The 24867-nt window shown below is 43.0% G+C and overlaps 1 protein-coding gene across 1 annotated transcript in view; it reads right to left on the bottom strand.

The window, feature by feature from the left end:
• PNPLA8 (patatin like phospholipase domain containing 8) overlaps positions 1–24867 on the bottom strand; it is a 188887-nt gene that overhangs the window by 66527 nt on the left and 97493 nt on the right. The window contains exons 6-7 of the mRNA XM_069627957.1: positions 19538–19709; positions 4690–4747 (exon numbers count right to left, since the gene is read on the bottom strand). Of these exons, the coding sequence (XP_069484058.1) occupies positions 4690–4747; positions 19538–19709 (230 nt within the window). The remainder of the gene's footprint in view (positions 1–4689; positions 4748–19537; positions 19710–24867) is intronic.

The following is a 24867-nucleotide window of genomic DNA, read 5'->3' as shown; positions in this document are numbered from 1 at the left end:
AATGGGCCCACCCTGCTTCAGGACCTGTTGAGTGGCTTTAATGCAACGCCTAAAAACACATCTGTTTCTGATGGTGGTGTTCTTTGCAAGTGCACATAGTGCTGCCGTGTCCATTCTTAGCTCTTCTTTTTGAACGTGCCCCTTTAATGTTAAGCGTCTTGACTGTTTTCATAGAGTTCACCTTTACGTATTTTTTTTCCTAATCCATTTTATCTATCATTTTTCAACATAGAACATATCATTGTAATGGAATCCTGGTTTTTATACATCACAATCAACCCAATTATTGAACAGTTTTCTAAACAAAATTCACATGGCGGGTGAGAAACTGGACTGTATTCTTCCACCTACTTCCCCAGGGTCTTCCATTCAGGTGGCCAGGGAAGGGCCATCGCTTTTGGATCCCGACCCTGGGGGTGGACAAGTGAGGGAGGATCACAGGGGATTGGAAGGAGAATGCCCAAGGGGCGACATATGGTATTCCCTCTTTCCCAATTATACACCAACCCACTCTAACTCTGCCGTTATTGGGGTATTTTCAATAACACCTCAACTCCCTCTCCCCATTTTCAGTAAGTACTGGGACGAAGAAGAGGTGATCGGGAGCTATGAGGATTATCCATAGAAACAACATGGGAATGCAAAGTGAGGCCTACCGTGTAACACCAGTAGATTGTCCCACTGATAGAGTCAGGAATGGTCATGCAATCAACCCAGAACATAACTCCACTTGACAATTACTTTAGGTATAAAAGGTGTGATTCTGCCAAGAAGAACTAGCAAGCTTGGATTGCTGGTTGGAACATGAAGGCAGCAACACGAGAAGCCTGGGAGAACCGGAGAACGGGACGCAGAGACACTGGGCCTGTGTACCAGAGGGGTTGCAGCGTGGCGAAGGAGCCGTAACTCAGCGAAGCCAGAGGAAGGCGAAGTGCTGCTTATTGGCCGTGTCCAGGATACCATTGGATCCTAGACAGAGTCACCCCTGGTACATGTGTCGGTCCCAGGGGTGACTGAGGGGCAGGTGGTGAGACCCTGACCGCACGCCCTGTATCCAGGGAGCTGCTAGCCGTCCTGTCTGGCTGAGTCTCGCTAGATGAATGAGAGGAACCCAGGCGTGGGAGGATGGCTGGAGCAGGAGAAAGTAGAAAGTAAATCGGTAAGCGAAAGGAAAAGATAGCAAGGGAAAAGCAGAGTGCGTAAGGGGAGTGAATCGAAAGACAGTAAAGTGATGGTGCAAGCAACCCGAAGCAGGAAAGGGGATGCAAGCAACCCGACAGATTGAAAATAAGTGAAAGATTGAAAATGAGTGAAAGAAAGCAAAGCGAGGGCGCGAGCAACCTGAAACAGTAAAGAAGGGTGCGAGCGACCAGACAGATTGAGAAAATGAATTAGAAAGTGAGAAAGTAAAGAAAATGATGCAAGCGACACGAAAGCAGGACCAGGGGGTACAAAAGAAACACAGGTTGAAAAGGGAAAGTGCAAGAGGCACGATACAAAGAAAGGAAGGTGCAAGGGTGCACAACCAAAGAGCAGAATGTGCCAGGGGTATGATAAAGTCAAGAGTAGTGCGCACGTGTGCACTGCAAAGAAGAGAGAAGGGTGCAAGTGTGCACCATAAAAGGAAAGAAAGGTGAAAGAAGGTGAAAGAGAAACAAAGTCCAAGTGGAAAAGAGCACAAGAGGAGAAAGGTGCCCAAAAAGAAGAAACATGATACAAAGAGAGGGATCAGGAGTAGGAGTGGTCACGCAGGGGAGGAGTCAAAGCCCAGCGGTTTCAAAAATGTTTCCAACACTATCCCATGGAAAGAACTGTGTGTTAAAACGGTGCATCTTGACAAGGTGAACTTTTATGTGAAACCAGAAGGGCCTAGGCTTGGGGAAGGGAACCGTAAGAAGTCCACAAAAAGACATGAAGGAGAAAGGCGTAAGCTTGGGGAAGGGAATCCAGAGAGGCCCACCAGAGACATTGTTGAATATTGTGAAGAGAGGCCTAAACCATGGAGAAGGGATTCCCGACAGGCCTAACAGGAACTGTGTCTTTTTGTTTGGAACTGGAAGGATCCTTGAACCGCATGTCTGGTCTGTCCACAGGGGGCCCTTGTTCCACGAATCCATCTCAGGTCCACCCATTTGCGCATTGTCCTGCGCCAATCTGCGTGCAGGGACCCTCATTGTGCTTTCCATGACATGGCGATGAACCGCATAGCGAGGATTAGGCCCAAGACTTTAGCAATCACTGTACCCAGACTTCCCTTCCCTCGAGGCAACAATCCCAACAAGCAGTGTTTAACCGAGGTTCAAACCCTGATCACAACCAACCAGAATAATTCCAAACAGACCATCTTTCAAAACCACCTCACCCCATTACAACGCCACCACATGTGCAAAAAGGTCCCCGTTTCCCTCCGACATCTCCAGCATGATGGGCTTGCCGTAGCGGCCATTTTAACCACCCTAACTTGCTTAATATAGGCACACTGCACTATTTTATATTGAATCTATTGGACTCTAACATTCCTGGAAACTGGCTTTGCATGGCCAAGTGTCCTACAGCACTCCCTTTATGGGAGTTGTTCCCCTATGTCTGTTTCCCATTTCAGCCTCAGTTCCCCGTCCTTAGTGGCACATTTGATTCTGTCTGCCACGTATAATTCCGAAATAAATCTCCCCCTCAGCCAGACGCAGCAGTGCATTTTTCAGTCCGTGCACACACACATTTTGCAGAAAGCAATCCCAAAATTCCCTCACCCCAGCCATAAGACTTGCAAATTCCAGGAAATTCAAATGCACTTCCTGGTGTGCCCCCCTAAATTCCTCATAGGTAATAGTCGGATAGCCTACATGCATATAAGTCATCAATCGCACCACCCCATCCCACTCGGTTCATTGAATCCCCATCCCCTCCCATACGTCCTCTGTATAGTCTGGCACAACCCAGAAGCATAACAGGCAGAAAGGGAACCTCTGTCCCACACCATTGGCCCTCCACCACATCCGAATAATTGTACTGACCGGGGTCAGAAAATACCCCCAAGCTCTCTCAACCATCCCTGAGCAATGCCAAGACATGTTGCGGGGCTGAGACTTTCATAATCCACGCAGTGATATGATCTCTATACTGAAGGGGACCATTAGCAGTAGAAGAGCCGACCACCAAGATATTTTCCGCAATCGCAAAGAATTAAAGTTTCAAATAATTAGATTGGAAATCAGCACTTCTCCTTTGCACAACTCAATCACAGAACTTACTAGATACAACTCAGAGACAAGCCTCAGAGGAAGAGCATGATCAAGCTCGAAAAACACGTGTCACGCTGCATATGTTTCAATTAAAACCTTCTGCAACTCAAGCAGTTTACTAACTTTATTTTTGGCGCGGTGTAACTGGAAACTGTGCTGTCACTTTCCTAATCTGTGGGCTACTTGGGCAACGTACCCACAACCTCCAGCCACCTGCAGCCTTTGCTACCTTTGTTCATCACAATTGCAAGCGCAGGGGTTTCAATTGGACTTTCTTTGCCACTTGTTTTGATGATCTCTATACGGTTTCCATATGTTGCAACATGGCCGCCCAGTAATATGATCTGAAATCTGGTGGCCCAAGCCCCCCCCAAGCCCCTCTTACCAGCTGGTAGCTGTAATGTACTCAATGGTATCCTAGGGATCCCCCTATTCCCTAATAACCTAGCTAGAGTCCTATTAAGTAGTGAGCAAAAACAGTTCGCCTTCCGAACATCAGCATTACCTGAATCACATATAGGAGCCGAGGAAGCATTATCATTTTTGCCAACGCCAGCCTTCCCTTTAATGATATGGGAAATGTAATCCAAAACTCAATGAGCCTATTAAACACATTAATCAGCTTGACCATATTTCCACTCCCAATCCACACTGACTTGTATTCCCAGATATTTAAAGCCACCTGCATCAGTTTCCGTAAATTAATAATCAAAAGAGACACTAACAATCAAAAAGATCTCAGTAGGCATGAACATTTATTCGCTTTTACCCAATGACGGCCCTATATCTCAAACTGGGACCACATAACAAACCTCTTCCACAAGCCCAAAGATCAATGCCAGCCCATCTTCAATTAGAATGAATCCGGTCAAAGATTATATCAAGCCCCATCAGATGCCATTTTATTGCACATTCACAGGGCCAGATGGAGGAATTGGAAATCCACCCTGAAATATTTATCGAGAGGCACTACCCATGCTTCCATCATCCGTGGCGCCTCCCTGCCAGGCGTCTATATAATAATCAAACATTTTGTTTTTAGCATTAAGGTCTTAGGACAGTAAGTGCATAAATAAACACCCATATGCATATTACCCTGTGGCAGACTTAACAATAAGATGCATCTGCAAGTGTGAATGCGGGTACGCTCTCAAAATGATCCAAATATACATTTCACTTAAAAACATCTATAAAAGGACAATACTTACCATGAAGAAAACGAGAGGTGCATAAAAGTCACAAATATATACAGTGAAAATATGAATTATTTTAGTCGAAAAATTAAATAAAGGATTACAATTATTGTGCATTTTGAGACATGATCAAATATTTTTTTTATGAAATACACAGCACTTAACCAAATTCTGTGTGCGTTGGTGATAGACCTGCCTTTGAGAGCATGGACATTGAATAAAGTCATAGAAAATTGGAATGATTCAAAATGTACCTTTGGACAATTAGCGTTCCTTGAACTCTCGATCAAAATATCTGAGCCCATTCTTTCCCTAGTAAAAAAAAAAAAAGGAAAGAAGACATATTATATATACTTATTACACTTCTAGCAAAAGCTTACTTTACAGGATTTCGGTTGGAAAAACGAGCAATATTTTGGGGATCTTGCTACATCCAAAAACACAGAGAAGCAAATATAGAATTCTTCATCCCTTAGTATACTAGAGGGTGTTTCCTCCGTCGCCTACTGTTATTATCCTCCAACCTCCTGGTCCAGCCTAGAGTGGACCTGGTCTGCCAGAACCTTTCTATTCTGGCTCACCATGGAACTACTGTCCCCCTTCTCTTCAGTCTCATATCCACTCCCTGATGTTCCCACTACGGCTTTTGGGACTCCTCCCCTTGTTGTTATCCCTGCCTCCTCCTCTTCCTCCTGCTCTGTACTTCCTTCATCACCTCCTGATATTGTCACCTCAACCTCCTCGGGTCCCAAACTCCTAACCACCCCTGTCCTACAAGTGAATTTGTTATTCTAGATCGACAGCATCTGACCCCTCTTTACTTACTATCCATCAAGGCCCTTTATACAAAGTAAATGTAATGCATTGCCTTAGTGATACCACTAGCCCAGTAAAATGAAGGTCGTGGAACAAAGCGAGAGCAAAATTCAAGCTAGAAGATGTAGATGGAAAGCCTTTAAGAAATGCTGCGCCAGTAATGTTTTCAGGAAGCCTGGACAACTACACCATTGAATAAGCTGGTTAAAAGGTATTTACCATAAACCTTCAATGTAGAGGCCTAGTGGAGGGGGGCTGCTAATTTGGGTCTTTATAGAAGTAAATGCGAATTCCCTTTATCTTGTGGGCTCAGTTTACAGTGAACATTAATTATTTATTTTCTCATACATTTATTTTGGGAGACCTAAATAAATGAGGTCGGAATGCAGCACTTTGTTAGAGAAACACAATTGAATGACGAGGCAGTTTGGGGCCCACCTACTCATGCCCTGAAACCCCATAGGCAGTACACATTGGTGCTTTACAACATGGCATTTTATTTAATAATACTTAATTGAGGGCAGTTAATACAAGACTAGCAGGTGACCCAACACCAAAACCTAGCTTTAGAACTGCAACTCAGCATAGTTACGTGGATTATATCCCAGTGAATTTAGCTTCTTGGGGGTTGTTAACCCTAAATGTAATGTAGAAGTTTAAAAGTGATCCCCACCTAGTACTATTAACCACTACTATAATATTAGATATTAGATCAAGTAGTGATGGGGAGAAGCAACAGCTGCACTCCGCTTAAGTGTTGGCAAACCTGTGCAGAATTAGAGGGTTATGTCCCAACTTGACAGCAATCCTCCCACACCTCTATTCAGATGTATCACTTCCTAATGTTTAAATCTGCCAATCTGGCCTACTTGTACTACCAACCAATTGAGACTTTTAATAGCCTTAATGCTGTTTTAAACACTTTGTGACAAAGGATACTAAATGTTGTAGGGGTAAGACTTTTGCATTTTGGAAAGATCTGAAAATACATTTCTAAAGAAACTGGTAGGGCTACCACAGAGCACACCGATGATTACTTTGCTCTTAGGACTGGAATATGTACGTTTAATGTTAGATTACGTTATATGGATTTATACCGCAGATCACTGCAATTTTCATGGTCTCCAGGAACTATCGTGGATCAGGAAGGGACAGTGGGGGTGGACTGGTGAGGCGAGAAGAGGGAAAAGACTGCGGGCCTGATTCACAGAAGCATTTTATAAATGGCACAATCCCATAGGAAAGCGTTCTGTGAATCAGGCCCAAAGGCTGTGATGAGTGTAGAATCTGGAGTAACTGGCCTTTGCATGGGTGTTCTTTCAGGGTGGTTTTGTTGGATGCACTGAAGGCATATTGTTTCCAGAGGGCAAACCTCCAGTGTTTGATTTGTGTGAGTGTTTAAATCAGTTGGCGAGTCTTGCGTCGCAATACTAGAGATGTAGAGTGTTTAGGGAGAGGGTTTTCTCCAACTACTTGTGTTGGTATGGTTTGTTAGTATGTGGTGAGTGAGCGTGGATGAGTGGTTGTTAGTGGGTTTCTTATATATACTTACCTTTGAGAATGGATGTAGTAACACTGTGACAGACTACACAACACTTATCTGCTTGGTATTAGGTAACCCACCTTTTGGTATAGGTCTGTACTACACAGGTTGGCAGTGTGACCGAGCAGCCAGGCCTATCTCAAGAGGGGTAAATGTGAGCTGTAGAGCTGTAGCAATGAAATTCGCAAATACAAGTAACCAAGTAACACTTACATTCAAGTCTTCAGCAAATAGTTTTTTTTTATATAACATCAATTTTGAAATAGGCGTTCTTTAAAAAGGGCAAGATATGCAACACTGTAAATGTACTTAAAAATACTTTTCAGAATCAAAGAAGTTAGTGGATACTCTCTGGATATGCTTCGTACACACTTCATACACTCTGAGGTCACTTCATTCACAAGGACAGTAATGGCATTTATATATCACTAGTTATACTTTGCAGATTCTGAGGTTGCAGAAAGGAAAGGTTTACAGGAAGGAAAAGGTTAAACAGGTTCTCACTACATGCGAGGACAACTACATCTTCCAGTGAAGTCTAGACAAGCCTTTCTCAGAAGTATCAGTCTAAAACAAGTTACGACCTATGAGGGGCAGAAATATCAAAGTCAATGGACTAGAAGAGCCTGCAGGGAGCCAGGACAGCCATAGTCAATTAGTACACAGTATATGGAGCAGAGACACTTCTTAGATAAAAAGTCTTGCACAAAGTTTAGAGAGATTGTAGAAATCACTTGTAGGGTCACAAGCTGTAATTCCCAACTGAGAAGAACACAGCTAAAAAGACATGGATGTAAGTACCCCATGGCTAAACAGTACCTCTGGTTTGGAGAAGAGTGGTCCAGCTGGATTCTGTCCTGTTGCAGCGATGCAGACCATGGGTTCCTGAGCCTTAGTCGTGGGGACAAGAGGGAGGACGTGTAGAGGGCTCCTGTGGCGGCAAATTGGAGGTTGTCGGCAGCTACTAGCTCTTTTCGGTTCAGCAGCACTTTGTGATTTCAGCGCTCAGTAAGCAGCACCGTCGTGGATCTCGTATACCGATTGGGCTTCCTTCACTCTTTGGGTCCTGCACTCTGTTGAGGGGACTCAAGCTCTGGTTGTCCTGCTTCTGGAGGGTCCTTAGGAGACTCCTGGAGCTTCCGGCAGGATTTCAGACGTTGCACTCGACTACGGATTTCTCTATCCCTGGCACTCAGTTCTTGCAGCAGCAAAGGAGGACAGCCAATCCGGGAAGATGGTCCAGTGGAGTTTGTCTCGGGGTTAGTTGGTCCCACTACCCATAGGGAAGATGTCGTCCCATCCGGTGCTTATCTTGTCGATTTGAAAAAGGAGTTTCAGCAAAGCATCAGGGCTTCACTTGGCAATTCAAAGGTCCAGGAGGATGTAGCAAGCTTCGTTCACAGTTTCTTCGTCGGGTGTTTCTCCCAGTGGTCGACTCTGACTCTAGTCCCAAAACCCTTGCCTTTTAAGCAGTTTTCTCCCATTCATGCAAAGCCTAGGGTATCAATCACACAGCAGGGTGCATGTCCTGAAAGGACAGCCAGCCAGCCAGCCAGGACTGGTTGCATTCAGGCATTCCCAGAGACAAAAGACAGGGGAGTTTCGGGAACCGCCCTCACATCATGCCTTTCCAGACACACTGGAGCCAGAGGCGGCCTTCAGGGCTGAAGCCCACCAAAGGCAAAACGAACAAAGGTCTCAAACTTGGCTCAGAATCCAGAGTAAAACCCAAAAAAGACCTCACAAACAGAAAATGGCAAAAAAAGACCAGGGACATTTTGACAAAATTGTCACCCATGGGTGTGATACTGCAGCTGAGGATTCAGCCTGTGGTAGAAAAGCACAATGGTAGGAACATTAAACTACGGCCACCAACCATTTAAAGTAGTGAGGGTAACATAACAAATGTTACATGAGAATGTAGCCCCCAGCACTCCACATAAGATGGGGTGTGCTGGATTAAAAAGAGAAAAGGTAAATAAAGTCAATTTCACTATACTATTCTTGGGAACCGAAGTCCGCACAAGAAAAGGTATGTAAACCTTTGAGCAATCTGAAGGTGCTATTTGTCATCATACAAAACGTAGATGCGTATGGAGTTTGTCAGATTCCATAAACAGTGGAAACACATCATCCAAATTAGGTCAAAACACATGAGACTGGGAAAAAGGTCTCACACACTCAAGGGTTAAAAGGTTAAAATTAAAAAGTCCTAAGTCCAGCAAAAGAGCTCGGGGTCTCTAAGGTTGAAGGCAGTTAGCACAATAACTCTCCCCAACAAGCACAGCAGGACACAATGCAACCATGCAATGTACTGTTCCAGAGATGACTCCATTTGAACACTACAGGGTACAATATATTGATGATACAGAAATATTAGGCATACCTAGATGTGAAAAACTGTGTAAAGCAATGCAATGCCTATTGTTAGTGATGCCTTTCGGTGAGCTTCACAGAACACAATATGGAACAATGCACTTTCAAATTAAAGGCAAAAACAAGATATACCACAAGCTTCCCACCTCTACCACACACCAGTACTGGGTACAGCCTACTCACAGAAAATGGTACAAAACATTAAATTTGAACAAAAAGGGCCACATATCAAAACAAACATATTTTAATATTTATACATCACACAATGTGTTCACATAAAACCAATAAAACACTGCTAGTTGCAGATGTGACTTGAAGAGTGACACAATACCACCATGGGAATTCACCCACAGGGAGAGCTGTTTTCAAATGAACTGTCGAGGTTATTATTAATTTGAAGTAACGTGATGTTAGTAATAGTGACTTCAATAGGGAAACAAAATGTGTCCCACATCGGTTGAAGCAGTATCAAATACACAAAAACATCCAACATGGATTACAGCGTCTACACTTCAATGTGTTTCTGGGACAAGGAATGACACTTCCGTGATCTAACTTTGGTTAGTGTAGTTCCGAGCCCCGTCTTTAGGACGCAGAAAAATAGTGGCAGTGTTCAACTATGGTGCCTTAAACCTGAGCATCACAGTTGAAACCTAAAAGACAAATAAAAACGAATTTCAATTAAAAAAGGCCTATGAGAAAACGCACCATACTGTATGCATTATGCAAGTAGAGAGTAGGGATACCACTGACCTGGAAAAAAGATTCTTTTTAGGTGTGGCGGGCAACTTATTTAAACGGCTGAGGAAGAATCTAATAAACAAAAGGAAGATCTTTTACTACTGGAAAAAAAGATCCAAGAAGAATCTATAATACCTGAAACCAAGACGCTCCTTGAAAAAATTGAGGAAGACATGAAAAAATTCAAAACCTTTACCCTTGAAAAAAAGATTTGGAAGCTCAAAAAAGATATCTTTAACTACAAAGAGGAGTCAATTTATCCGTATCTACACCCAGGCTTTTTCCAACAGCAAAACATGAATCAGGCCTACACAAGAGGCTTCACAAACAACAGAACATGGAGTAACAGATCCGTTACGTTTTCTAACTCCTCCAACAGTAGTGATTCCGACTCTATAACAGCACAACCCTCTACAAGTAGAGGTAGTCAAACACAGAGAGGTTCACTACCTCAATTTTTTCAAGGGCGAGGCAAACGGGGGAAGAACAGACAGTGGGGCAACCGCACCATGCCCACGCGTCAGTGGCAGCCCCCATAGACCAACTGGCAATCCCCATCTTCAACCTTAGCACACACATTCTCAGCAATGCAGAAACCAATGTGCTAAATAAAGGGTCATCCTTTGTACCTGTGAAAATAGCTGACCAATTCACAACAGAAATAGAAATGAGGAACTTCTTTAGGTCCCTAAAACTCAAATACTTCTTCCGTAATGCCAAAGAGGGAATACCCACAGAAGAGAACAAATCTGGGCTAAAACTTCCTTCCTACTTTACACCTACGCCAATGATGCTCTCTCTAGAGAACCTTACATTTGAAAATAAAATACTAAGAGAATTACGATATCTCTTTAAAACAAAAAATCAACAGAAAGACAATTTAACCAAGATGGAACGGAAGGCATTACGAGACCTAGAAAATAACCCCTCCTTCGTAATCAAACCAGCTGATAAGGGGGGTGGGATTGTACTATGGGACACCACCGCATACGACATCGAGGTTAATAAACAGTTGGGTGATGTGAAATTTTATTAAAAAACTACCCAATAATCCGACTTTGGCACTAGCGGAAGAGGTCATGAGCCTTATGAAACATGCCTACGATCAAAAATGGATCTGTAAGGATGAATTCAACTTTTTAACTAAGGCAAACCCGACGACACCGGCTTTCTATGTATTGCCTAAAATGCATAAGAATGCTGTCACCCCACCCGGACGTCCCATTGTGTCCGCAATAGGTTCACTGTTAGAACCATTATCCATCTATGCAGATTCCTTTCTCAGACCTTTTGTCACTAGCATGCGATCCTATATTCAAGACACCACTGCAATGATTCACATTATCTCGCAGGTCCAGATGGGGGCTCAAGACATTTTGGTGACACTTGATGTCGAATCCTTGTATACCAACATTCCGCAAGATCATTGTATAGAGGTTATGCACCAATATTTAGAAAAAAGGACAGACCAGTCAGTACCCTCTAACTTCATCGCTGAGTGTATCAGACTGGCGTTGACAAAGAATTTCTTTCTATGTAACAATTTGTTTTACCAACAAAAACATGGCACCTCAATGGGAGCTACTTTTGCCCCAGATCTAGCAAATTTATATATGGACCATTATGAAGAGAAAACCATCTTCTCACAGACAAATCCCTTCCACGGACAGATCACATCATGGCACCGTTATATTGACGACATGTTCATGCTATGGAATGGTACCCAGAGAGACCTCTCGGAGTTTTTGACATGGTTAAATAGACAAGCATCAACCATAAACTTCACGATGTCCTTTGACAATAAAAGCATTGCATTCCTAGATCTTATGATTTTCAAAAAAGAGGGAAATATATTAGGCACTACCCTATACAAAAAGCCCACGGACAAAAACACACTGTTGCTTTTCAGCAGTTTCTATCCCCAAGGTCTTCGGGAGAACCTGCCCTATGGGCAATTCCTTAGGATTCGCCGCAATTGCAGCGAGATTGATGATTTTTAAAAAACCAGTAATGAACTGTGCACTAAACTGCACAATAGGCAATATCCAGCAAGAATCATTAAAAGATCTATGAAACGTGCAGGGAAAATCAACCGAGATATTACCCTCAATAAACAAAAAAGACCATACGAAGAGAAAATTACAAGGATCATATTGAAAAACTGGAAGATCGTCCAAACCGACGACTTTACACCAAACACCCCTAGGTTTGCATTTAAAAGAATGCCCAACCTTCGGGACAAATTGGTCCATACTTGCCCTGTAAATAAACCAGGTAGACCTACTCAACAGCCACTATGGGATTTACCCCCTGTATTTGGCCACTTTAAGTGTGGACAGTGTTCGGTATGTCATTTTACCAATAATATCAAACAAATCGATCTGAATGGTCGTATCTGGAAATACAAGTCCTTCTCGAATTGCCTGACGAAATGGGTAGTCTATGGGATAAAATGTCCCTGTGGGCTCCTATATGTGGGCAAAACTATCAGACCCGTAAAACAGCGAACTGGAGAACACCGATCGGCAATAAGAAATGAAACACCAGACAAACCTCTTGTAGCCCACTTTAAAGAAGCTAAGCATACAAGCGAAGATATTTTCTGGTTTGTTATACAGACAATTAAAGCGCATCCACGGGGCGGAGACAGGGACTTGTCCCTCAAAAAAACTTGAGCAAAAATGGATATATAATCTTAAAACAGCTCAGATCGGTCTCAACATAGCCGTGGAATGGAATCTATTTGCCCACTGATGTCCTGAGAATTCACATTGATCAGCCATTTAACTGGCACAGTGTGGATGAGTGTTAACCACAGAGGATAATATTGCAACCACTGCCTCCACCCTCCTCCACATTACCGTGAAAGATACATGGACTTTGTGGGATGTCCTTGAACTGAATGAGCACACCACATATAAGAGGGAGGTAACCTTTTTGCCAACGTCCATCTCTGACACATTGAGAGGAGCAATTGAGGGGCGTTGTATAGACTCCTGGTGAGCCCCTCTGTACTTTTCTGTAGATGCTGCACTAGTATCTGATAAATATGATACATTGTTTGTTCAAATAGGTACATTACTGGCTCTGACATGCACCAGTGAATTATCGATTCACTGGTACCACAATAAGAGGCAAATTGTTAGTTCTCCCTGTTTATTACAAGATGGTGCTCTCCTTTGCTGTACTGAGCTGACCGGTGTGTTTACCCAATCACGGGACAGCGGGCTCTCTATGAAAGAGCCGCGTACAAACCCACAGTCCTTTGTTTATTTCGATACACAACGCTGGATTTAGAAATGCTAGGAGGTGTGGAAAGGTCAGTACAATGCGGCGTGACAATTTTTTCACTCTAATGATTCTAATTTGTACTATATAAACTAAGAGACACATGCCTGTTATTCTCTCGTGCAGGCTTCCGTTAAGAAATTACTGATCCTTGGACCAAAACGGGACGTGTCAATTACGTGAGCTGATAATATTTCGGCTCCGGGTCAAACCTCGTGAAGTTACATGAGCTGTATTATTCTCTGCATTACATTGGTACGCGGTTAGCAAGTAAGTGGCTTCCATCACGGCACATATACTTTGACAACAGTAAAGATTACACGGGTGATTAATGCCTGCCCGCTCTTTTGTTATTGTGTCCCCACAGGACCAATGATGCATTGTGGTTAATGTTGTGTATATCCTCCTTCTGAAGGAACGCGAACTAACACAAGAAATCACCATATAGAAAATAGCTAATTAACACCTTCATTAGCAAAACTAATAATATGATTGCTTTCCATGGGCAAGAACATGCCTGATGGCCACATTTATCTCATTCCATTTGTAGAATTGTGGACTCTCTCAACTGTGATGCTCAGGTTTAAGGCACCATAGTTGAACACTGCCACTATTTTTCTGCGTCCTGAAGACGGGGCTCGGTACTACACTAACCAAAGTTAGATCACGGAAGTGTCATTCCTTGTCCCAGAAACACATTGAAGTGTAGACGCTGTCTTAATCCATGTTGGATGTTTTTGTGTATTTGATACTGCTTCAACCGATGTGGGACACATTTTGTTTCCCTATTGAAGTCACTATTACTAACATCACGTTACTTCAAATTAATAATAACCTCGACAGTTCATTTGAAAACAGCTCTCCCTGTGGGTGAATTCCCATAGTGGTATTGTGTCGCTCTGCAAGTCACATCTGCAACTAGCAGTGTTTTATTGGTTTTATGTGAACACATTGTGTGATGTATAAATATTAAATTATGTTTGTTTTGATATGAGGCCCTTTTTGTTCAAATTTAATGTTTTGCACCATTTTCTGTGAGTAGGCTGTACCCAGTACTGGTGTGTGGTAGAGGTGGGAAGCTTGCGGTATATCTTGTTTTTGCCTTCATATTGATTCCTCCAATACCACAGCCCCCATACAAAAAAGAGGACCTTTTCATTGCTCAACTCTTGCTTTCACCCTTTCAAATTAAAGAACAGTGTTATGCGCTTACAAGGTGTATCCAGATCCGATGCACAATTTGTGTACAGTATAGAAATCCTGGGGGATGCCTAGCTGGGCGATAACAACAGAAGAGTAAAATATTGAACAACTGCAATGTCTTTTAGATGGGATAACTAGACATGAGTTCACAATATAGAACAACAAAATGCAGTTCCCACAAGATATAGATGCGGAACAATATAAGACATCATATAGATAACATGTGGGCCTTGGGTAAGACAGCACAAGCCTGGGGCAAAAAGATTGTCATCTCTTATGTGACAAGGCCAGTACTCTGGCTTTATCAAGTGTGTGTAAGTGCCCTTCTCTGAAGAAGGCCACAAAGGAGGTGAACGCTTCAAGTGCCAGCCCTACCCTTGCAGAGGAAAGTAGCAGCAGAGAGGGCCCCAAATCCTGCTCCCTCACTTGTGTCAGTATGTATGTGTGCATACCCTTAAAAACGTATGCCATATCTCTGCGAGAAACTGGCCAGTCTTTTTTTCCCCATCGCAGGGAGCCCAGGCTTGAGCAAAGAGACCATCGGGCAGAGCAGCGAGTTGAGAGTGGAACAAGAGAGAAAGCGGGCCATGCGAAGACTCCATCACAGCCAGCCGCGAGGGGGGAGAGAGAGAGAGAGAGAGAGAGAGAGAGAGAGAGAGAGAGAGAGAGAGAGAGAGAGAGAGAGAGAGAGAGAGAGAGAGAGAGAGAGAGAGAGAGAGAGAGAGAGAGAGCGAGCAACCAGCTGATTCTGCAGCAGGACACGGTCAGCAGAGGCACCACACGGCTCTGCCAGGGAACACAGAAGTAGAGGCCCAGGTGCGTTCTTTAGCTTCATAGCCAAAGGAGAGAGGAGGTGTGACAAGAAAACGTCAATGGACCCCCAAAGCTACCAGAGAGAGCCAGGGAGCACACATATGGACAAGAAAGCGCCCAATGGGGCAATGGGATTCAGCCCCCTGGCACTAAAATGTACATTGGCACGAACTTGAGTAGGAAGAAGGTGGTGCTTAACCCACTCTTTATGATCTCGCCCTGCCCATACACATCTTGTAAGGAGAATACAGACAGGATGTATATCTGGTACTACATTGGTTTGAGTTTGAAAAATCTTTAAAATAGTTAGTTTGATTAATCAATAAAAGAAATTTCAAATGACAACTGTATTAAAAAGGTCTACAACTTCTACAAAAAATATGCTATAATTATTGATGTTCATCTTTAATTTGGAATATTGATATGCTAAAGATAAAGAATATCAATTTCAGGAAATCTTGTATATTGATAAGCGTTTGACATCATTAAGACCAACAAGTGCAGAGCACAATGACGTCATCACATAGAATGTAACGTGATGATGTCATTCTCTCTATACAGTAAGCAATGTCATCACACAACATTGCGCAATTACGTTCTCTGAGGCCATTATAAGCGACCATTTTGATTACTCGAAAACAGTGCAATTGTGCACGTTTCACTAGAGACACTGCTTCTCCACAGAAAACAGACGGTAACAATGGTATACATTTTCTTTGCAACATTAAGATTCAATATTCAGTTAAACCTCTATTATCACATCTAACATAACAAACAAACATCATTTCTGTATTTCTTATTTACAGTACATCAATATTGAAAATATTGGAAACCAAGGATACTCATCTATAAACTCTCAAATGTTCTACAAAAGACATGTATCCAGTATAATCTTCTGCCACAAAACATTCAAATATCCCCCTTTCTGTCATCATAGGTTAAATAAAACCCATGATTCCTCCTGATGAGCTACCCAAAGTGGCTAAACACATGTAGAGAATAAATAACAAAGGATACATCAATAATAAAAATAAACACTTTATGAGAATGGAATGGAAAAGACAATATAAGAAAGGACATTAAACTGATGAATGAACCATCCAGGACATTTGCCATTATTTCAACATTAGACAGCTAGAATACTCAAGTGAGGATATTGTTAAACAAGGATAAATAACTAATGCTACACTTTATGAAAATGAAACTGTACATTTAGAAAAATACCAGAACTGAACACATGGACCCTGTAAACTGACCTGTATTTTTGTAATTTAAAAATTGTGAATTTTGTAATGCTTCTTTTTCCCCAAAGTATAAAGAACACCCCCAAATAAGCCTAGAATTTTTTCTATATTGCTAATTAAGAACTTTAACTAATTACCAAGCGCAAGAATAGTTCCTTCCTCCTTCTAGACCATACTATTGAATATTGCCCTGCTTCCAAATTAGCCATCAAGGACAAAGCACACATGGTCTTCATCCCATTTTACATTTTAATATTCTTCTCTCTGGGTCCAAGACCCTCTATTGGGTGCAGGTCCCAAACTTGCAGTGTTGTGTTCTATTCACTTGATTCACTCTCCTGCCAAGTATTCAACTCTAATTTGCTTCAGGGTCCCAGAACTTCTCTTTTATTTGGGTCTCAGGCCGTCTTTCTCTTGGGTGCGGGTCACTTCACTCACACCGTTGTGTTATATCTGTTTGATTCACTTTCCTGCCAAGCATACAACTGTTGCTTATACACTTGAGGGTCCCAGACCCTCTCTTTTATTAGGGCACACTCTTTCTCTTGGGTGCAGGTCCCAGACTCGCACCGTAGCGTTGTATCCACTTGGTTCACTCTCCTGCCAAGTATACAACAGTCTTGTGTTTGATTTTGGGTCCCAGACTCTCTTTCTCCAGCTTCTTAGCTCACGCAGACGCTTCTCCATACCGCTCACAGCTCCTACCGGTTTGATTCCTTTTTGGCAGTATCAGCCGTTCCCGTGCAGCTGTATCCTTCCTGGAGGCTCTGGCAGCGTTTGAGCGTGCAGCAGAGGCTGCAGTGTACCTGCAGACAGAGGCTTCTCACAGGTTTCAGCGCTTTGTCTCACGTTGGGTATGTCTCCCGCTATTCCTCTTTGGGGCATCGCTCTCCCTTTCTCGTGTCTCTCCAGCACTTTTGTTTGAGCCTAAACTTGAACTGCGTTGATAGTCCTGCATCGGACGATGTATTCCTCAGAACCAATCACTGGCCTTTGGAAACTAGACCATTTGCTCGGTTGCTCGCGTGTGATCCTTGTACTCCTTGCCATCTTCTTCATCCCAGTACCATCCTTAAAGCTACATGCTAATACTTTACATGATCTGGGTTTTCAATGTTGTTATGTTGGTTAGGGTGGCTATATCCATAATGCTTTGTATTATCTGGTTTTTCAGTGTTGACAGGTATGTTAGTTTGGCTAACTTGACAGCAATATATATATTAGCTGCTTCCAGAGAGGGGGCAGAAGGACTTGGAAAAGGGGCTGGATAGGGGGATTCCTTCTACATGTGATCCGCCCTCTGTGCACCACCCCCAGGGGGACCATTGTACTGGGGACGCACTGCCCTGGCCCTATGGGAAAGGCCTCAATCCTAGGGAAGAAGGGACAACATCCTCAGATTTGTCACAGTCTTCTAAAGTCCTACATACGGAGGACTTTTGTAAAACTCCCTAACAGCTATGCACCTATGTTGTATACTTGGGGTGGAGTTGGTTGCTGATCCTGGGTGCACCTGGCCTCACTTTGTGTTAGGAGGACGGGCCAAGCGTTCATCTAGCCTAAACCACCATCTTCGATTTCACTCTTCCCTTCTTGCTATTCTCTAGTGCTCCCTGTGTAGGAACCTGGACTCCTGTGCCCTCAGTGTATATATTGTTTGCTGGAAAAACCTCAAGTAAGCAGTTTAAACCCTTTGACTGCATATAAAAAGCTGGTTTCCAGTGATTTTGCCACAATGTAACTTCATCAAAGGAATGCTTAGTCAGGAGACAAAGTATAATTTATTAAATGCAGAGAAATCAGCAATAAGAAAACAGAGCTTGCAACATTGTTTCAACTGCAGGTCTGGAGATCACTGGTGGAGAAACCCACGGTTGGAAACCTGCTAACTTGTAACACTGTATAAAGCACAGGTCTACACGTCTTGCAGAGCATCTTACTAGAACTTTGAAATTAATTCTCAGAGACTGCAGTTTTGTTTGCAATAGCATTAGAATAAATGCTTCTAGTACATGCAAATAAAAATTACTCTGGTTTGAATGAAACGTTTGCTTGCCCTGTGGAGAGTCTACTAGGTCTCATCAGCTCATCACTTGTGTTACTAGAAAATAACAGACAAAATAAAAGGTTTATGCGTTTATTTACACCAGCACTCAACATACCAAATTGTCTGGATGTTTGCTAAATTAAATGCTAAAAGATTAATGCTGGCAAGGGGGCAAAAAGTAAAATGTTGGGAAATGACAATGAGGGGCATGCCTCGCATCATTTTAAGAGAGGGGATGTTTGAGATGTGAGTTTAAGGGTTTACCTTCTCAGGAATTATCATTGGGGAAGTGAAACACCTGCTAACAACTAATCGAAGAAAATAATTTTTTTGTAAAAGTGCAGGATGATGGCAAAAGGTGGGAGCACCTAAATGGGAACATCTGGGGTAAAATAAATATTTTAAAGAGATGTATACTATTGCTAATGGCACTGCCACTTTAGAAGCTGTGAAACAGGTTACAATTATTCCTGATAATTATACTACTTTTGAACACACTGTCACTTTAGTATCAAAACACATGATTTTGTAATTTTTCTTTTTGTGTTGCTCTGAAAGAAAACTATCAGGATCTTCAAACATAATAATATTAATATGTGATGAGACTGTAACTAAATTCCCAGATTGTGTGGGAGTGGAAAATAAAATGGCAACTATATTTTTCCCTAGAACCGTTCTACGTTTATGGGGGACATTTAACAACCGATAGAGTACTGCTACAGTATAACATTCTAAATCTGGATTATACATTTTTAGTTCATGTTCTTTTCATCAATATTGAGGATCATGATATTTTGCTTTTATGGATAAGGTCTACAAAATAAAGGCCTAATTAATTTATAATTTAGCTACCTGGAATACCTCAAACCACATAAGGTTCGTGCTCATTCAAGTACAAGATCGGTGACAAGAGCAGCAGATATGTTCCTAGATCAGGTTTGATCACTGCTGTCACAGTGTGTTTCAAAATAGGTAAGACATTTCTCAAAATATTATGCAATGAAACAAGCAATATCTCTGACTTTACTCACTTGAGAATTTTTTCCCAAATTTCGCTGTCATAAAAAGCATGGCTCCAGCCCATTTTCACTGTTCCAACGATGACATTCTGTTTAAATACATCTGTTCCTAACTTTCGGTAGAGTTCTTCACATTCAGCCAAAGGGATATGGAACAACCCCACCATAAACGCTAATATTGATCCTGAAAAGACAAATGCATTAGAAGACCTGAATTAAATTAAATGTAACTGATAATACATGTAATAAGAATGTTATACCATGTGCTTTCATAAGTCTACGGTTATCCAACAATCAAAAGAAGAAATTAAGTGCCATACACACCTGTAACATGTGATTCTGTAAAACAGTTATTGCTGCAGGACATATCTTAAAAGGATACTAATCTTTTAATTATAGGTCTTTAGTTCAAATTCCTAAAGTTTGAAACCAAAGTTGAATATTAAATCTTGAAAATCAAACTTTGAAAATTCCTCCATCGGAGGGTGTAAGAGGCCCGAGCAAATCGAAGGTTTTAGCAAGGGATCAGGACTGTTGCCATGCCAGTAGACCCCTCCCCTCTCCCCCGACATGGGGGCGATAGCTATTTGCACCAAATGACTTTGTACAGCTGCAAACAGTTATATATTCAACTCTCCCCAACCCCAAGAGAGACAGGCGGTGCGCATATTGCATAAACCCTTTCCTGGTATGGGTGAATGACCTCCATAAAGATGAATGTCTTCCCCCCGCTTGCTCTACGTGTTCACCGCCCTCCCGGTGAGGATTCCAGCAGCATTCTTCAATGACTTGAAGAACGCTCTCTTGAAATTTGTATTGCCCATTTTTTTTTAAATATATTGCCAACGGCCGAGAGTGAAGTGGGCAACCTTCACGCTCCCACGTGAGGCCGCCCAGTTAAGGGTGTTGCTGGAGCACTCGAAGGAGGATCTGCGGACGTATTGGACCTACCTGGAAGACCTGCTATTACATCCTCTGAAGGTTTGGTAGTACATCCTCTAAAGGTGAGAGACTATCTGTGGGCTCTCTACGGGCGCATCCCGGCTGCGGCAAGGGAACATCCTACGCTGGGAGCTCTATGGAACCTCCGGAGAGACGGTGGACCTAATAGAATGCTCACGTCCTGGCCCTCTCCTTTGGACTCCGTCTGGGCCCCTCATTTAATCTGGCGAGGCAAGGGATGAAATATGCACAAAACTGGTCGGATGGGGGTCTCGAGAGGGTAGGCCAATGGTTCGAACAGGGCCGATTCAGGAGCTTCGAAGAGATGCAAGAGGGAGTAGGGCGGGACAGGATCATGATCTTTGAGTACCTTAGGCTGAAGGGGATATTCACTGAAGCAGGGTGGCTGCCCTTGGTCTCCTGGGATCTCACCCCCTTTGAGAAATGGTTAGATGGTGCTGCTGCCCGTAGGGTCTCCGGCTCTAGCATATACAAATGCATGGTCTCTACCCCAGAAGTTGGAAGAAGTACATTCAAAAGGTTTTGGGTGGAGCTTGCGGGAGAGGAGATTACAGACGAGGTCTGCGTGAAGGTTTTCTGGATAACATTTCATGGCAACCATTTCACCTCTACCATGGAACACAATTTCAAGACACTACAAGGTGGTATAGCGACCCATTGAAGATTTCACGCATGTTTCCAAGGGCCTCTCCCATGTGTCCCAGGGGCTGCAGCCAGGTGGGTTCCTTCTCTCACATGTGGTGATATTGTCCTAAAATGCACAACTTCTGGCAGGAATTTCTTAGCTGGAATAAGGAATACTCAGAGATCCAGCTAGGCATGGGCCCTCTCCAGTCCAGATGTTGCTGGAGATCCCGACCAGGGACCGGAATGAATATAGGTTGCCATGGGTATGCGAGGCCATGCTAAGGGCTGGGAGATTGGCTATAGCACAAAAATGGAGGGCAGAGGGGATCCCCACGAAACAGGAATGGGAACAGAAACTATGTAATATCATGGTGATGGAGAAGTTGACAGCCATTGTTAACGATTACTTGGGGTTCTACCTGGAGGCATGGGGCCTAACTGCTAGGTTGGAGGGGGTCAGTCCCTAGCCATTGGGGAAGCAAAGGCACAGTCTACTGCTGGACTATGCATCGAAGAGGGAGCCAATCCATTTCTAATTCTATGTGAAGTCAGATGATTGTTGTTGTTTTTGTACGACTCATCTGTTACCACCCCTGAGACTTTCTAATGAACAATTTTTTAATGCTGCCCGAACATGCTGACAATGGGAAGGGGGTGGGGGTGTATGACACCCTGTACGGAGTATCCAAAAAGTCTTTGTTGTTGACTGTGTCCGTTTAAATGCCAATAAAAACTGAAGTTTTAAAAAAAAAAATTGTTCAACAAATTTATCCTACTGAAACCTGAATCATCAATTTTGATAAAATCTTGCAAGTCATCCACTCATGAATGATATCCCAAACCAAAATTAAGAAAAATATCAAAACAAAGATCTAACGTAAATATTAAAAAGAAGAGGGGAGAGCCTTGGGGAATGCCACAATAACTTGTTGGGAGAGATCAGATACTAACCCAATTTAACTTGCTGAGCTCTTGCCTCTGGAAAAGAGTGGAACAAGTTCAAAGTGTGTGAAGGAAGAAATATTAAAAATTAAAACTGTATTGGTACTGTTAATTCATTCATGCTGTGTTTAAAAGTGAATATCCTTTTGCGGCCCTCCTGACAGCCTCCTTGCTTGTGCACTCTACCCTGAAGTCATGCATATCATTATATAACTTTAACAGGGGATACCTGCCGCTAAACCTCTTTCTGGACCTGGCCAACCACATTTCCAAACGTTCTGTTTTTTTCTGCCTTCATAAAAAATATTTCTATTAATAATGAAATGGATTGGTGTCCTCAGTCTCTGTCTTCATAATAATTTTTGCTGTTTTTTTAACAAAAAACATCTTTGGATTTTTTTAATCCAACATTTGTTGCTTCAAGTTTTTCTGTTCAAATGCAAACCTTTCAAAATGTATTTCTGAATTTACTCCAGATTTCTAAATGCTGGTGGAGCGTCGCCTAGAGGACAAGACCCCTCTATTTGTATGCCAACCATCCCCGGGTAGAGCACCTGCCCTAAAAAAGGTTAAGCATTTCGGCATTATCTGTGACTCAGACCCAACCTTCACCCACACCTCAAAATATACAAAATAAACAAAACCTTCAAACTATCGATGTCTGTGTCATTCTACCACTTGTTCCAACAAGTCACAGCAGCACAGCTTACCGGACAACTTTTCTTGCACGGCTAAGACTTCTGCAAAGTGAATGCCAAGGTTTGCCTAAACAGTTCATGGGCATATTGTACAGGCAGTAAAATGAGCAGGCCAAACTAAAAATCTAGAAAGCAAGAGGAAAAAACAGTAATCTGGGCAGGAAATGTGTCAAGGCCCAAGGTCAGAGCTCTACAGGTAACCTCAGAAATTCCTTCCTTCAAACAGCTCAGCCAGGAGTAAAGAGGGGAACTCTATGGATGGGAAATTGGACAGATAGAATCAGGAAAGGGCCATGGCTCTTTCTGCAGAGCGGCAAGGGCAAGGAATAATGGTTAGGACATTTTCTCTTTAACACAGCAGATATCGGAGAACAAATCCCTTAAACAAATACAACAAAGTCCTGCTTTAATGCACAGAACAGAAACCTGCCCTGACGGTAGCAATCGGCATTATAAGTGCACACAGTCGTGACCAACCCACCTGAATTGAGGATACAATCTAATGGGTACTAAACCAGAGGGGACTAACTGATTTGGGTTACTGTTTCGAGCAGGGAATACATAGCTCCAGGCAGACCAGGTTTCTCAAATCCAGATTTAAAATGTGTGCTGTTCCCAGAGTTCAAGCACAATCTCAAATGCAAACCCACTAGGCTTTTAAGGATTAGTAGCCAAGGAACACGTATCCAGTACAGCACAGCAAAAGCACAATTGCAAAAATGCAAGTCTGTAACTGGCCAAAAACAGGGTAAGGTTACCAAGACATATACACCGAACAACGCTGCTAAATCTGGCAGAAAGCACACTAGAGGACCACCGCAGGCGACTTACTGCTCTTATTTAAGGTGAAGTAAATGCTAGAAGCTTCAACTTTTGTCATTGCTGCTATCCAGAGGCAAGTCATGTGAGCCCACTGTGGATGTCTCCATGGCTCACATGCCACGAGACTGAAACATGTTTGGGGATGCTTGCGGTTTCAGGTCGAAGGGTTATGACTAAGCACTTCGGGCTGGACTGCTACTTTTGGGGATAGGGCCATGCTTGAATTGTAAATGGTCTTTCCCCTTTCTATAAAGGCTTGGTAAATTGAAGACCAATGGTCTTAAGGGTTGCCCAGAGCAATGCCACAGGTTAAAGTTAAATCAAAACCATCCAGCCATCGCCTCTTTTGTTTTGCTTATGTCCCTGCCATGTGACTTTCTCAGCATTGTTGCCAGTGAGACTGGAATTGTATTTTGCATCACGCCTGGATCGACCTGAGGCACCACGGTAGCCGCCAAACTGCCCTCGAAATGCCCCAGGCCCTGGCAAAAGGACATACATGAATTAACAGAATAAAAGTACTGAGGGTATAGACAGCAGCCACACAAGGGTGCTGAGTTTCCAATGCGATTTTTGAACAAGGGGCACTAGTGATGGTAAACAGTGCAGTTCACTCCTTTTTCTTGGTGCAAAGTCACAAGTTCCTTTAACTAACATGTTGATAAAAGCTGCAAGATGGGAATGGGAAAAGAAGAAAATGCTGACCTCACAAGCAATTTCTATTAAATCCAAGTCAGATTCAAAAGCAAATCACATTATTGTGTTGAAGACATCAGCACTTTTATCATCCACGAGGCAATGAGAACTGTTCAACCTTTGATTAGGCTAATGTTTTTGAGTTCTGGCTAGAGAATGTCAAACACTTTCCTCTAGAAATACGTTCTGCACCTCTGAAAGCGTACATACTGTAAACATGGTCCCATTCCCTCACAGTGCCATCTTGTGTGTGCGCGCCACTGCATTGAAATGAGCAACAGCAGAGCCCATCTGTTTCAGCAGAGGATCTGGAAGGCTGTGGCAGAGCACATTAACGTACACCTCGCAGCATTCCTCCGCTGCGAGCCGAAATGACAGATCTGATGAGCTCTGCAAGGACGAGGCACACCCTAAGCTGAAAGGACATATTGTCTAATACGGGCACACGCTGCTCCGAGCTGCTAGCACGGTTGGGAACTGGGAAGGTAAACAGGACAGCAGCAGAAGCGTAGAGGAAAGAGGGCGGCCGCTCGGCCTGAACACTGCCTCATTGGCAATAATACACAGGCGTGCACCTCGTGTCAGACATTTAAA

Source organism: Ambystoma mexicanum, chromosome 12 (assembly GCF_040938575.1).
Source record: "Ambystoma mexicanum isolate Mex_15411 chromosome 12, UKY_AmexF1_1, whole genome shotgun sequence".
NCBI classification, from domain to species: domain Eukaryota; kingdom Metazoa; phylum Chordata; class Amphibia; order Caudata; family Ambystomatidae; genus Ambystoma; species Ambystoma mexicanum.
The sequence above is the reverse complement of the archived record's forward strand: the minus strand, read 5'-3'. Positions and strand labels throughout refer to the sequence as shown.